Source organism: Meleagris gallopavo, chromosome 6, assembly GCF_000146605.3.
Source record: "Meleagris gallopavo isolate NT-WF06-2002-E0010 breed Aviagen turkey brand Nicholas breeding stock chromosome 6, Turkey_5.1, whole genome shotgun sequence".
NCBI lineage: Eukaryota > Metazoa > Chordata > Aves > Galliformes > Phasianidae > Meleagris > Meleagris gallopavo.
The window spans coordinates 8,672,041-8,688,869 of NC_015016.2; the positions used below are offsets into that span (position 1 = coordinate 8,672,041).

At 35.5% G+C, this 16,829-nt stretch overlaps 1 protein-coding gene across 5 annotated transcripts in view; it reads right to left on the bottom strand.

Moving 5' to 3' along the window:
- Positions 1–16,829, bottom strand: part of PTPRN2 (protein tyrosine phosphatase receptor type N2) — a 561,093-nt gene that overhangs the window by 336,229 nt on the left and 208,035 nt on the right. For all 5 annotated transcript variants that reach the window (XM_010712395.3, XM_010712396.3, XM_019616265.2 and 2 more), the window contains exon 11: positions 8,455–8,534. In XM_010712395.3, coding sequence (XP_010710697.1) covers positions 8,455–8,534 — 80 coding nt within the window. The remainder of the gene's footprint in view (positions 1–8,454; positions 8,535–16,829) is intronic.

Below are 16,829 nucleotides of genomic sequence, written 5' to 3' on the forward strand. Positions count from 1 at the left end.
TATTTGGCTGATAGGAAAGCCATCACTTACAATCACAAGATTGCTAATCATCCAATTTCACAAACTAAAAATAGCATATTTAGTTACATCAGATAAAGAAAATTTTCCCACTAAAGTGTCTGGTATGACTGTCCTCTGTTCGATTTGATGCCTACCGTTTATATGCATGTACAGTTTAAAATTATTAAGTTTATCTTGTTCTGCATTTTGAAAAGTTATAATCAACCTGTCTAATGGCTGCAAAATGTTCTGACTGCTCTTTTTTTTCATGTTAAGGTTAGGCTAAAATACTACCTGACCTGAATTTAATTCCCCTGTTTATAATCACCTAAAAAGGTACTTATTTATGAAAAAGATATTATATCTGCCTACCTATTCTTTATACAAAAGCTAGCTAGCTTTAGATTAGCTAGCTAGAGAGCTTTTCTTACTAGATTTCTTCTTACTGTATCATTTCTAAATAATGTCTTTAAATATGCTTATGATCTCCTGGTAACAAATATAGTTTCTTAAGCGTACTGCACATGAATACATAACACTTTATTAATGTACTATAATGTTAAAAGATGTCTGGAATTGCAAGCATTGTCACTGACTATGCCATATTACGTATATATTTCTATTTTTGTGGGAAGTGGGTAGTTTATCATAGAAATGTTAAATAAAATAGCAGCAATTTTGCCAAATAATATGATGAAATATGACATTAAACTGGTTGGTTTGGGCTTGGAGAATTTTGCTTGTTTCTGCAAATCATAATGTAATTATGTAATTTAGTTCTCAAATGTTTTCGGGTCAGGACATTTTGATACTATGTTCACAGTTTGATTCGATGGTATTGTTGCTATACAGAAAAAAATAAAAGGACAAAAATCAACCATTTTATTCCAATAGCCCATTCTCAGTGCTAGGGTCTCCACAGTATTTGTTTCTTGATTTATGCCAGCTGAGAACAGTCCTTTTAAAAATTACATGTCTGTTTAAGGTATCTGTGAAAAGAAATACATTGTGACTGATTCATCCTCTGTTACAAGCTGACTGCAGGAATTTGATTATTTAAAAATATTACACAAATCAATATTTACCAAACTCAAAATCTTTGTAAATTTGCTTAATAATAAATTAATTTTGAATTCTTAAAAGAGCTTTCAATAGGTTACCCTTGGACACTGTGAATGAAGGAAACTTAAACAGGTGACTAGATGGTTTGCACTGGAAGATTTATGAGATCTAGAAACAGAAAAATATTTTTGAGTATGTTACCAAGGAGGGACTGCAGGAAGATCCTGAAGTTTCCTGCACTAAATTCTATAACAAATATCCCTGGATTTTTTTATTATCTGCTGATATGACTATCAACATGTATACATCAGACAATACATTTTTTTCCTTGAATGTAGAGACAACCTATAAAAATGGCTTAAGTAAATGCCTAACTTCTAGGCAACTGTAACTGAGCTAGATTAATTCTATTCCACAGTGCATTAAGTTATATTATACATTATTTAAAGAGGGCTGTTTAAAAAAGTCAGCTTACAATCATTATTAACCTTTAAACTGATATAAATTAGATCTACAGAGACCTGATTTTTTTACCTACCTTCATAGGCTTGACTACAGGTTGTAGAAAAAGCAAGCAATGGAAACATGAGTAGCTGTAAATCAGTCTTTGCAGCTACACGTTTTTCTAAGCTTCAATTCTGCTTACCTTTGTACCTTTGATGGATTTGTTTAGTTCAGGCATCAACTATCAGATTCTAAGTATCAATATATATACTACATCAACAACATGCTTGTTTTCGTCTTCGTTCATTACTAAATTGATAATCTTTTATGAAAGAGTCTATAGTAAGAGGCAACAGAGTATGATGAGGTGAATTACCACCACTATAACTGAAGGACAGCAAACCTGTCCAACTGAAGGACAAAGGCTACGTAACGCTACGTTACGTTTGTTTTTTCTCCCCAATCTGTAAGACTCTTATCTAGCTCTAGAGTTCCCAACAGCTAAGAAGCTTTGTAGAGTCTCATGCTGGAATGACAGCACTTCGCACAGTGAACATAATGAAGTCTTGAAGGTCTCTGCTACAAGCAAAAGTGGACTTTGAAACTCTGAGACTCTGGTTTCAAAGTAAAAAGATTTCTTTCTGAATAAAGATACTTCTCAACTATTCTTAGATGAGAAATTTATTTTAAAAGGAAAAAAAACACCTACTCTAATTATTGGAATGACCATCACTGTTAGAAGGAAGTCAATGGGCAACTCTATCCATGGCTGGGGGTTGGAACTAGATGATCTTTAAGGTCTCTTCCAATCTAAGCCATTTTATGATCCTGTGATTTTACTATTCTGTGATAATTGAAGACGTTTTCTCTTGTTCAGGACTGAGGCATATTTACCAAATCGTACTACCTGTTAAAACTGCTAAAAATCATTCCAGGATAAAGATATTGGCTGTCATAGTAGTAACGTTTTTCATTAGAAGAATAGGTGGGAAGGAAATTATCATCATATCAGATATTTGATAACAGAGAAGATTCTGAATATACTTCAAAAATATAATGACATTCTATATTCAACACTGGAAGAATTTGAGGAAAATACTTCAGATAGATTTGATGATACAGTAGGTAAATGGGAATTGATCCACTACAGAGAGGTCAAGAGGTGAAAAAAGACAATGTGAACTAAGGAGATTTGAGCAGAAGAAATCAGGTTTTGATTCAAAAGACTTAAGAGAGCGAGCAATAAAAAAGAGCTGTCAAAACTTTACTTTTCGTATTAAAGACCAAAGAATTGTAATTCACCTTAAACCAGGACAGCAGCAAATGAAATCAGCTGGACCTCACAGCCTCCTGGCTACATAGTCCAAAGTTTCTGACACTGAAACTGTCAGTTCACTTCAAAGATGAACTTCAAATTATTCATAGACACACTCTTTCTTATCATCTCAGACAGAAAGATATCTAATTACATGATCTACAAAAATCTAGAGAGAGGGAAAAATTCAACCGCAGGCTTTCATCTTCCTCCACTCATTTTATTACAGCTGAATTATGAATCTTATTGTTGAAGATTTACTCCTCATTGTCCTATTGTTCCTATTTCTATCTCCTTTCTCTACATTTATGCATTCTTTATGTATGTCTTTATACATAGATTTATAATGTGAAGATACAAAGTTATATATATGAAAATACATTTGAAGACAGTTCTCTCTGAATGCCTCATAGAAAACATTTTTTTTCTAATGATGCCTAATACTATAAAGCTATCGTGTTTTTATCAGCAATGCTGGTATGGTCAGTACTTATTGGCTAGAGAAAAAATTGAGTCTCAGGAGCATTTCTGGGATTAAAAGACAATCAATTTAAGTAGCATACCAGAACCTCATCAATTGATTCTGTGATGTTAGGTAAATTATCTTCTCTGTATGCTTTACTTTGCTAAATTTCAGACCGTGAAATTTATTATATTATGCTGTAAGCTGAAAAGATACCACTTCCCCCAGCCAATGCAAAGAGAACTATATTTCATGAGAATATTCATATAAAATAATGTGCAATATTTTAGACTTACATCAAATTTTCTAAAAAGTTGAAATGTATGTTTCAATTATGCTGAAGGCTAAAACTACCAACTGCTGCAAATAACTAAAAATGAGTGCATCTTCAGTATAGACCAATCATTTGTACTTCCACAGTTAATTCTTTAAAAATATATTTGCAATAAATCTTTGTATGACTGAATTTATAAGGAAATTATACAAATTGATACAAATTGGAGGAGAATAAGGCATAAGTACCTTCAACAATCGAGTCCAGGGTCACTAACATGACAGGTCATTTAGTCATCCTGATTAAGATTAAAACTATGACATTTTGGATCACGCTAAATCAATGAGACGGCATTAGCTTAAATCACTAGACAGGGTAAGTTAACTCTCAGAGCTTTGAAATACTGTTTTCATCTCAAAAGTATTGTTTAATGCTAAAAGCAAACGACCCTATTAGCAAAAATAATGATCTTCAATATCAAAAATTCTTTATAATATTTGTTGCCAGGGATGTTTCTCAACAGCTGGGACAATGACCAAAATTTGTAGATGCTGAATTTCAAAATCCATATTTTTTTATAAATGCAGTCATCTGCAGGCATTTAAAACATTAAGGACTTCTATCTATATGCAATTATTCATTCCAATACTTCACAGACAGGATCTTTATTCAAATTGACTTGTTATACAGTAAAAATGCAATGATACAGTGTTTTTACTCTCACCATCCCAGGGTATTAATACTCCAATTTTTTGCAGAATTAGAAAATTGGCAGATAAATACTTTTTAGTCAAGAAGGTTGTATCATTCAGCAACTCACTCCTTAAGTCAAAATTAATGGTTGCTCTCAAATCATAAAATTTTTGAAAATCCTGGTTTTACTGGTAAGAGAACAGCAATCTAAAGAAACATAAATCAACAGCCCAATAAATAAATTCCAGATATCCTAATATATTTTCAAAAGTCCCTCTTTTTTAAAAAAGTTAAAGTTTGTTACTTGTTTTAACAGTCTATATCACAAAATATCTTAGATCCAAGAGTCTGTACACAAGACCTGCTAATTCCTCAATATTTGCTTATATATTGCCTTTCACTGTACTTACAGTTCCTCCTCCCTAATATGCCAACGCTATGCATACATCACTTTGCTCTTCTACAATTTTTAACATCTCAGATGTTGGCTTTTCATGCAATACCAAACAAAGCATAAGCATGATTCTTACTTGAGAAAGGCTTCAGTTACACATAAGAAAATGACTGTCTGTGCACAGGGTTTTTCTCTCCTCCATCCCTTTTTCACGTGAGCAGAATACATGATCATATTTTAGTCATCCTATGCTAAAATTCTGTATTTGGAAACTTTGGAAGTTTCCTCTTTTCTAATTATCACTGTTACTTTAAATGTCTTTGCATTTATCTCTGTTATTCTGGATTACCTATTAAGCTGTACACATTTGAATTCATTGCTCATTACTATAGTGACTATATGGCAATTTTACATAAATAGAATTATCTTCCTGATAGTTATTCTTTACGAGATTTCTTCTAACCTTTAAACTGAAGAGAAATGAAATCCATACTCATTTGTCTAAATGATGTCATGTGCCAAATGCAATTACTCCTAGAACAGGTCTTCTATGTCTAGAGAAAGTTTATTTCATCAAAATGTTGCGATGCACCATTGACTCTGGCTTATTAAACAGAAAGAGGTCATAGAACAGTTATAGTATGCAAGATACGTTCTACATCATGAGCATCAAACTGTGCAAAACTGGTAGAACATTGACGTTCAGCTCTGTAGTGAAAAAACAAAGGCATTGTTAATTGTATTTTGCATAGCCTGAGAGAGTAAAACATACAGAAGTTTAAATTATTCTCCTTTTAGATTTCCCATAGAATTGTGTAGCCCTAGGAAGTGCAAAACAGTAAACGAAACAATTACAAAGAATAGGGACTGTGAGATTCCAGATAAAATATCTAACCAGCAAGAACATGGCTGAAGGACTTTGGAAAGCTTTTCTCTCCTAAGTGTGGGTCTTGTGCATATGAAGAAGAGTGGATCTCAAAGACCAGGAAAATACAGTAAACCATTTTTATCACTATAATTTCCTATCTCTGTATTTCAGTAGATACTCTACGTTATCCATCTGTTTTCAAAGTTGCTGTGAGTCCCATGCCTTCTCTAACCTGTATATTTGTTAAACTCCACAGGGGAGAATGGAAAACTTTAACATAGTTCTATGTTTAAACTTAAACAATGCAAATAAAGGATGTAATTTATCCATTTTAGTTACAAAAATATATATACACAAATAGTAAGAGCTAAGTGCTGCACAGAGCATGTTCCTATGGATAGTAATGAAACAAGAAGTTACTATAAAAGCTGCAGAAATAGATTCCTTCCTGAAAAACTGGATAATTTAGATTCCCATAATTACTGTGGCATTTGAGTACCTCAATTTCTAAATTTGTTTAGTCTCAATCTAAGGATGGACAGTGAAATTCTTCTGTCAGTTATGTCTACTCATTTTCTGTAAATAAGATGAAGTAACACATTTACCTGGGACTCCCCTGGCAATATTCACTGATTTACTCTGCATTACTTTCCTTTGTTAAATTCTATTTTTGAATCATTTTATTCATTAAATTGTTGACTTTTAAAATTTCTAATTACAGCCAAAGCCTGAAAAAAAATCTTATGTAAGTATATACTGCTGTTGCTCTAACTTCTAAATTTGATTTTGGCTTAAAAGATCTGCAAGTGTAAAAAAGTTTGCTTAAAATAAGTGATCTGATTTACAAGTACATTGTCAGGCTACTGCATCTTTATTTATTAGTTAGAAAAGGAAGAGATACTTTTTAATTTAGAATGTTTGACTCCTGGACAAATATATAATTTATTTTTGTTATCATTTTTATTATTATTATTTTGCTAAAAGGCAAATACAGGATTTAGTTATAAAAAATACGGTTATACTTGGTGACATAGTGACAGGAGTTGATGTAAGACACCTACGAATGTTCTTCTGCAGCAATCAAAATCTGAAAATTTTAATGCACTAAACAAACTAAAGTTAGGAAACGCATGGAATATGAATATATATAGTAGAGAAAATACAATTTAAATTATTAAAATGAGCTGGTGAGTCTGTAGTACTGCCTCTTGCCCCCAAGACCTCCCTACCTCATCAGAAATCTTTAAGGTAAAGAAGGTGAAAACAACTTCCCCAGTGGGAAGAAAAAACTAATGATACTTCGTTGGTTTTGCTGAAATAAACTATTAATAACATTTATAACTGCATTCTAATGTATTTTGAACCTGACTTCTTCCAGCTTCATGTGATGTTGCATTGTAAGAGAAATAGCACAATCCTGTCCACAATTCACAGAATTGCAGGGGTTGGAAGGGACCTCAAGAGATCATCGAGTGCAACCCCCTGCCAAAGCAGGTTCCCTACAATAGGTCGCACAGGTAGGCATCCAGACAGATCTTGAACATCTCCAAGGAAGGAGACTCCACAACTTCTCTGGGGCAACCTGCTCCAGAGCTCCATCTCTCTTACTGTAAAGTTCTTCCACACATTTGTACAGAAACTCCTGTGTTCAAGGTTCAGGCTATTTCTCCTTGTCCTATTGCTATGCACCATGAAGAAGAGCCTGGCCTCATCCAGTTGTCTCCCATCTCCCTTTAGATATTTATAAAAATGTATCTGATCCCCTTCCAATCTTCTTCTCCCCAGGCTGAACAGATCCAGGTTACTCAGCCCTTCCTCATACAGGAGTTGCTCCAGACCCTTTATCATCTTTGTTGCCCTTCACTGGGCTTCTAGGAGATTTCTGGCCTTTTTGATCTGGGGAGCCCAGAATTTGACACAGTAGTCTAAATGTGAGCTCACAAGGGCATAGTATAGGGGATGGATCACCTTCCTCTACCAGCTGGCCATGCTTTTTTTAAAGCACCCCAGGATACCATTGGCCTTCTTGACCACAAGGGCACACTGTTTGTCACCAGAACACCCAGGTCCTTCTCTGCAGAGCTCCTCTCCAACAGATCATCCCCTAATCTGTACTGATGCGTGTGGTTATTCTCTTACAGACGCTTTGAAAATAGATTCTTGATCCTACAGAGTCCTGGCTGAATTCATCCATAGGGAAGCAGAGGTTGTTAATGGACAGTTCTGGGCTCCCAGTGGTTTTCTAAATGAACTTCTTTTTGTTTCTATTTGTAAGCAATATTGCAACTTGTTTGTTTATCATTTTTTAAAAGCTATCAATTAGGTAATTTGGAAACAAATCAGTTATCAACTGAGTTACTTTACAGAAATGATTTCTTTCAGTCAACAACTCCTCCATAATACAGTTGACAGCCAAGTTGATTAGAAGCCAAGAGCAGTCCTTAGAACAGTGGTATTTATTCAGATGCAGTTTAGTTCCAGATATTCAGTATTCACTCTCAGGATTAACGGGTCATGAAAATTGCATAAACAACGCATCAACAAAAATATATATGTTTATATCTTCTTTTGATCTGTCAGTTAAGGCTAAGACACAATACCTTTTTTTTTTTCCTCTAAAAGTATCAGAAACAAACAGTAATAAATTCTCATTCAAAAAAAAAATAAAAATCTGTTTTTCTGAGATCAAGACAACACTGATCGTTTTTCACCACGCTAAGCCATGCTTATTTGTCTCTGCTTAATCCATTTTCCTTATAAACATTGAGTTTTGGGGCATTTTTAATTAATTCAGAGTTGTTATACTTCCCTCACCCCTCAATTGTCTCCCTTATTAACACCAGCCTTCCAGGGAGAACGTGCAGTCTCCATGTTGTCTTTCTGTCTACAGTCCTCTAAACTGGAAAGCCACAGTATTGCAATGGAGGATAAGGATTCTTACCTGCTGCTTTGGCAACATCTGCAGTTGAAATGTTTTGGAGGTTTGAGTGCACTCTGAAGGTCACAGCTGGTCCCAGCATGCTAGAAAAGATTATTAAAAAATGTAAGATTCATAATCAAGATACACGGCGTAATATTCTTTTTCAAAATAGGTTTTTAAGGAGAAACCATTAAGATACCATTTAGCCCTGTTCCTTTTGCTTCATTAGCTACATTTGCATACATTCTTATACCTCTTGTGGTTTTTCTTTTTATGCATGTGTCTTATGTCTGTCTGAAAGAATTTCAGAGATATTAACTAAACTTCAAATCATCCTGTAAACAATTATTTTTATTACAAAATGGAAAAATGAAGGCATTGAAATTATTATTCACCCAAAAGCAACACAGAACTTCACTGGAATTCAGCATCTAAAAAGATTACATAAAGTTCTAAATTAATACAAGTTTAGTCCTCTTGTGACTCTAAACCAGAGGAATGATTAAAAAAACCTCAGTATACATATGTTAAACGTGTTCTGTAAGAACATACTTGGGAAAAAGATTTTGGACTTAATGATCCAGTGGCTGATTTTGGCACGAAAGATGGCACTAATTACTATCTTTTAACAACAAAGTTTGCCATTTATCTGAATAACTTATGAAATGATGAAACTCTGTGGTTACCATGTTGGGTGTATCCTGATGGATCTTTATGGTTTTAGAATCTATTATGCATTTGCAGAGCAAGGTACTAGTTAGCTAAATGAAGAGAAGGGTATTCAAGGTTTCAAAGAAAAAATTATTTTGTATTTTTCAAGGAAAATAAATCTATAGATGTAATACTGCATTCATTCTCCTCTCATCTCAGTAATATCCAACTTACATGCACATCTTATGAAGGAAAACAGAGATTTCCATTCTAATATTATTCTAAAATGCATAAATATACAAAAAAGAAAAAAAAACAAACACATAAGTAAACACAGCCAACCATAGTAAAAGTATTTTTAAGATTTTTTTTCAGATTGCAAGCTACAGTAGTAAATATAATATATGTTTATATAGGAGCAGAGAGTGCAAGGGCTGAACAAACATGAAAACTGGCACGTGATAACAGTTTTCTTACATATTATGTGAGTGCCTAATTTTTTATTATTCACACAAACAGCGAGAAGCACTGGAATTATACTGTGAATAATACCTGCTTCAGCTGTGGAAAATTGATGAGAACCATACAGGTAACATGCTTTGACCTAATATAACCATGACTCATGAGAGAATGAAATCTGAAAAATTGCTACATAAAAGAAGTTGAAAAATAATTTTGCTGCAGGGCTTGAAATGAGGTATTAAATTATTCTTTTACTAACACTTTGCATTGGTATTTTCCATTCATACAATGGAGAGCAGTTAATGAAGTGCGAGCACTTAATTGCATCACATATATCCTAGACAGAAATACCTTTAAACTTTTCCCATTTTAGGTAGAAGTAAACTACTATTGATCATTAAGACTTTGCTTTGAGTCACAAAGGGAATCGGAGTAAGACTAAGGAATCTCCTTTCAATCTTTTACTCGTAAAGCATGCACTGTGCGTATTTTATTCTATAGTTATTAGGAACTATCATTAATCAACCATTTTTCTTTAAATACTCTTCTGTGTGGGAGAAACTAAAATACAGATTTTATTGCTAAAGGATACTCCAGATGTCAAATCATTAATGTTCAAGAAATGCGTTTTAATAATGTTAGGCAATTATAAAGCATTTATGAACATCATTTAAGTAGTATGTTTGGTTATAATACTCTACAATTGCATTACTTAAGATACATAAAATGTGTTACAGAAATTCAGGCCATTCCCCAGTTCTGTCACTAACATAATCAACCATAACAGCCACCTGGGAGTTGGATGTTATCATGCACTGAATATAACCAATCTTGCACTGTCCTTCCTGCATTCCCAACCTAAGAGAAACGATGATTCCTCTCTGGCTGCTCAGACACAATGTAATTAGTGGTCTGCTTCAAATAAAAGCAGGCAACAACCTAGTACACATTTGTCCCACACCAAGGACGTAAACAAAGAACTTCAGATATTTCTCCTAAACCTACATCACCTATTCCATTATTGTCAAGAACCTGGAATTCATGTCAGCTTTCAAAGATGGGGTAGTTACACTTTGGATTTACCAGCAAAGACAAAGAAGTTGACTCCACCTGAGTAAGCCCAGTGTACTCAGGATTCAGAGCAGATGAGTTGTGCCAATATATATGTATGTCTGGCCACAAGTATGTGTGTGTGTACCACAATATATGTGCTCCTCATGGCTAAGAGGATGTAGGGAAGTAGAGGGAAAGATAGGATGAGATATAGGATGAGATAAAAATTCCATATGGCGCAAGGATTATATTAATACACATACTTTCTGCAAGAAAGAAGAAATCTAAGAATCATTTCAAAAGCCTATTCTTGCACTATTGGATGGGATACTATTTTTTCTCTATTGTAATCATCGACTGATTGAACATAAGGAAATACTCAAGCACAACATAAGCCCAATTTCATTAGGAACATTTGCAAAATAAAGAAAATAAAGCAGCTCCTGTCACAACTTTTTGCACATTGGTATTCTGTCAATTATTTAAAAGCAAACAAAAGACCCTGAGATTGTTTGGCCAAAATTGCTTTTCTGCTAGATATTTGGGAAATGACTGCTCAAGAAGCTCATAAAATGGGATTTTTCTCATGGGGGGCTTCTGGTAAACGTGCTCAATAAATAAACATTTCAATAACAATAGATGCCCTTTGGGGAATTCCTCATTGTTCACTTATATGTTGGACGAGACCATTTAAACAAAGCCAGTAATTATTTGACTGCAAAACATTTTCAAAAAGACTCTTTTGACAAGACGGCGACCATCTCGAGACAGGGTACAAAGATGTATAAAATACACCCCTGGTGCTTCCTGGCCAGAAACTTTTCTTTAGATAAGCAAGACTTTCTCATGCAACTGTCAAACCCTCTGCAACCTATCTAATATTAATGGCAATTATTGAAATACCAGGTACGCAAACGTACCACTGCCATAAATCAAGGCCAGCACAACCCTGCTTGGCAGCAGGCAACATCATGCCAGAGCCCAGCCAGCCATGCCCAAGAAAGATACCACGGAAAGAGACACCAGAAATATAAACAAAATCTAACACACACAATGCAGTGTTTTTCCTTAACCAAGAGATTAAAAGTGGTACGTGTAGCATCTTTCATCTATGAAAGTAATGTTTTAGATAAAATTTTTGTTTAACAGTTTTTTTTCCCAACAAGGTGCAGGCTATGCTGCTATGATTACACGTATGTAAATGTGCAGTTGACTATTCTAACATAACTGAACTGAAATCCACCTTGTGAGTTTTGGAAGGTATCTGAACTGTACTATCATAATCACACATGCTATTTTTTTTTTTTTTCAGAATAGTATCTTCTGATGTATTTTTGAATAAAGGTAAGCAACTCTGGTGTCTAGGCTAATAAACAGTGACTTCTCTCCATGCAAAACATAAGGTCTGCTGCAATGACCTGCTTAGTTTATTAATAGGAATTTACTGACTAATTACTGTTGGCTGTCACAACTTCTGCTTTTTTTTATATATTTCAATAATGTCGCCTTCAGCCACATCAGTTTTTTTTAACAAAGACATTCAAAGCATATTGGAAATTGTAACACTTATGTGCTGTTGTCTTATATTCTGTTTACTAGAGATGAAATAATTACAGTGTTTATACCAAAATGACTTGAAGGTTGATTGCTGATTTAATAATATCCCCTCCCCTTGGGTTTTTATTTCCCCATCTGAAGGTGGGAGAGTGCACAACACGCAAACAAATAAATATTCTTGAAGTAAAATAGAAGTATTTCTTTTCATTAATAGTTTTACAGATTAACAACATTTTTATTCTGTCTGTCAACAAATGGATGATCTGAATAAACAGAGCTGGACCATGATCAGTATGGCAAGGTCCATATCACTTTCAAGCCTTGGCTCTATTTATGAATGACAGAATTTAAATCTCCATAAATTATGTACCAAGCTTTGCGTGCCTGTTCTTCTCCCTCATGTGTGTGTACTTTAGTACTACAATATCATACAGAAGGTTTACTGTGAAATACAGTCAGTCTATCATACCCCCTAGTGGAAAAGGATTTGAGAAACATGTGCCAACATGGTTATATGCACTCTTGAAGATGAGACATAGAGCTGATGCCAGATGGAAATGAATTGAAGTTGCATCATACTTTAAAAAAAGAAAAGCAGAGTGTGATATCTCAAGATAGGAGGAAGATGAGGGGATCAGGGCTGGATATTGCCGTCATTAAATAGTCTCTTAATTACACTGTTTCATATAACAGAGCTTGCCTTAATAAAGCTTAAATTTGAAATTAGAGTTGCCACTTGTCTATATGTTCATTTCAAAATCCTTTAATCTCTGGGGGTTAAGAAAAGCAATTAGTAACGCTCCAGAGGATTGTGCAAAGTGAATTTTATAGCAGTGAAGGTAATTGTTTCAGGAAATGTTTGGTGGGCTTGAACTAATGACTTGCAATGTGTACATATTTCTGCGCTTATTGTGTTTAGGAATTTGAAGTTTATGTCCATTGTTTATATTGCACTTCAGCCTCCTTTACATCCTCTCAAATTTGGAAATGTAAAATGCTCACACTTGTGAAAATGCGTTATATAAGTATTAGCTATAAACATACATATATCAAATTGAACTGACTAAAAAAGCATGTGATTAACAGAGGTGATTTTGTAATACAGTATGTTTGGATAACATGATTTACAGAACATAGCAAAAGCACAGTAATGCACCTGGTCATCCTTATATATTACAGAGATGGATTAAAAGCATATAGTTGGTATTTGAGCTCCTTCTATTATTCAAATTAACTATAAATCCACCAATAACTTGATACAGGCTTCACCAATATTTTTGACCAGAACCTTTGATCAAAAGTTACTTTCTGGATAATTCTTCAATTCTATTTATGTTATCTATTCATAAGCAAGTACTGATTAAACCCCAAATATTCTGGAAATCTGTGAAGAGTGTATTGTGCTCTGGTATCAGCTTCTACAAAATAACCTCCCTGAACTGCTGAGTAGAATATTTTGATCATCACCTAGACTTAGTGCTAAAAATGGCCATCTTTAATATACTTACTGTTTATAAATGTGCTTAATTTTGTATCTCAAGTGATCAGAACTCCATGTACAGCTGTATCTACTCTCCCATTTCTTACATCCAATAATGAATTTGATTATTTATTTATTTTTCTATTTTGGTCTTCTATTTCAGTCTTTCCAATTCTTGGAACCCTTCTTTGGAAATCCTTAACGTGCTTCTCAAACTGCAGAACAAAGGGTGTTCCACAATGAACTGCATTACTGCCCAAAATACATTATCTTATCCATTAACATTTATATCCTATACATAAACTAAATTTGTGCGCATTTGTTTGCAACACGGTCTGCAGACATGTTTCTATCTTCAACTTCCAACTAACTTGCAGAGGGAAAGTTAAAGACACATTGTACAAACATCAATACCATCAATACGTGACAATGGCAAAATACTAAAGATGAATATCTGATTTGAGACTGCCTCCTGAGAATGAACATTGTCTGGGGGCAGATAACAAGCATCCCAGGGTCTTGAAGGAACTTGCTGATGTGCTTGCTAAGTTATTCATCAAATTGGAAAAGGCAGAACTGTCAGGCCAAGTCCCTGGTGACTGGAAAAAAAGGAAACATCACTCCACCTTTTAAAAAAGAGAGAGGAAGATCCAGAGAACAACAGTCCATTGAGTCTCCCCTCTGTGCCTGGGAAGAAAATGGAAAGATCCTCTTGGAAGCTATGTTAAGGCACACGAGATGGACAAGGTGGTGTGCGACAGCCAGCATGGATTCACGAAGGGCAGATCATGCTTAACCAATCTGGGGGCCAGTGACAGCACTGGTGAACAAAGGGAGGGCAACAGATGTTGTCTGCCTGGACATGTGCAAGGCCTTTGACATCATCCTGCACCATATGCTTATCTCTAAATTGGAGAGAGACGGATTTGTAGGCTGGATGGTTTAATGGATAGTTGCAGCCAGAGGGTTGTGGTTACTGGCTCTAAGTCCAGGTGGAGGCCAGAGAGAAGTGTTGTCCCACAAGTCTTTTTTGGGACTGACACTGTTTAACATTTTACCAGTGACACAGACAGTGGGATTGAGTGTATCCTCAGCAAATTTGTGGATGATGCCAATCTGAATGGTGCAGCTGACACAACAGAAGGAAAGGATACCATCTAGAGGGACCTGGAAATGCTTGAAAAGTGGGCCCATGTGAACAAGGCCAAGTGCAAGGAGCTGCACTTGGGTCGGAGCAATCCCAGATATGAGTACAGACTGGGAGAAGCACTCACTCAGAGGAGCTCTATGAAGAAGGATTTGGGGTTTCTTGTGGATGAAAAGCTGCACACAAGCCAGCAGTGTGTGCTTGCAGCCAGAAGGCCAACAATACGTTGGGCTGAATCAACAGATGGCTGGCCAGCAGGGAGAGGGAGGGGATTGTTCCCTTTGCCTTGAAAAAAAGATGTTGGAGCAGGTTCAGAGGAGGGCTATGAAGATTGTCAGAAGGCTAGAGCATCTCTCTTTCAAAGAAAGATTGAAGGAGTTGAGCTCGTTTAGTGCAGAGAAGGCTCAGGGGGACCTCACTGTGGCCTTCCAATACTTGAAAGGAGCTTATAAGCAGGAGGGGAACTGACTTTTTACACATTTTGATAAGACTGTGATAGGACAAGGGGGAGAAAGTTAAGATTAGTTGTCGGGGGAAAATTTTTACTTAAAGTGCTGGAACAGGTTGTTCAGAGAAGTGATGGATGCCACATCCCTGAAAGTGCTCCAGGCCATGTTGGAGGGGCTGATCTAGTGACTGGCATCCCTGCCCACAGAAGGGAGTTGGAACTAGATCATCTTTAACATTCCTTCCAAACCAAGTCATTCAACAATTCTATGAAAAACCAAAATCCTTGCTATGGGAAAGACACTAATGGCAGTGCTTACAAATTCACCAGCTAGTGAAGAATTTTCTATTATCATTTACATTTGATTAGAACAGTTTACACCATGCAACAGGGTATGGTGTATTCAGCAGATAGATTAGAAAGATTAGCTAGATAGCCAGTTTCAGAGCAACCAAATCCTGCAAATGGAATTACATGGAAACAAAACTTTGGGCCAAATTTGATGGTTACAGCTCAAATTTACCTCTGTAACCCACATATATAGCCATCATAAATCAGATAATTATTTGGATACTTTGCACAGTCCTTTCTAGTCCTTCTTCATATGCTCCAATGAAGTAATTCTGCTACACTTTTCTCACTGATTCTACTGTCATTCTAATAATTTCAAGAATGAAGTCATAGAAAACATATGATTCATCCATGCAGGGATATTTTCTAAAAATACCGGTCCATGTTTGGAGAGTCTCTGATACCAATAAATACTAAAATGATCAACTGTTACATATTTTCATATTAATTGTCCATTATATAAGCTTTTTCTTTTATTATTTCTAAATACACTGATGCTCATTTACAAAGCAAGACATAATGAAAGAGTACTTTAAAGATTTTACAACTCAATTTATCTTAGCTGAAGATTTTTTGCTAACCTTATAACTTGAAATATTTAAAAAATGGGCAACGCTCAATTTGGAGATCGAGACCATATTCATTTGTTCTTATTTTATTCTTTACAAAATGCAACCTCCAATGATTACTCAAGATCTATGAATAATGTGAAGTTTTAAAATAATTTTTCTATTAATCTGTCACAAGCCATGAAACTAGACATTTTCATCATGGTGAGTACTTGAAAGTTGCCAGCTTTACCTGCCATGCTAATATCATTCTTAATTGCAGCATCTAAAGAATCACAGAATCACAGAATCACAGAATTGTAGGGGTTGGAAGGGACCTCTAGAGATCATCGAGACCAACCCCCCTGCCAAAGCAGGTTCCCTACACCAGGTCGCACAGGTAGGCGTCCAGGCGAGACTTGAATATCTCCAGAGAAGGAGACTCCACAACCTCCCTGGGCAGCCTGTTCCAGTGCTCCGTCACCCTCACCATGAAGAAGTTCTTACGCACATTCGTGCAAAACTTCCTATGCTGCAGCTTATGTCCGTTTCCCCTTGTCCTGTCTCCACGTACCACTGAAAAGAGACTGGCCTCACCACTATGGCCGCCACACCTCAGATATTTATAAACCTGGATCAGGTCCCCTCTCAGTCTTCTTTTCTCAAGGCTAAATAGACCCAGTTCACTTAGCCTTTCTT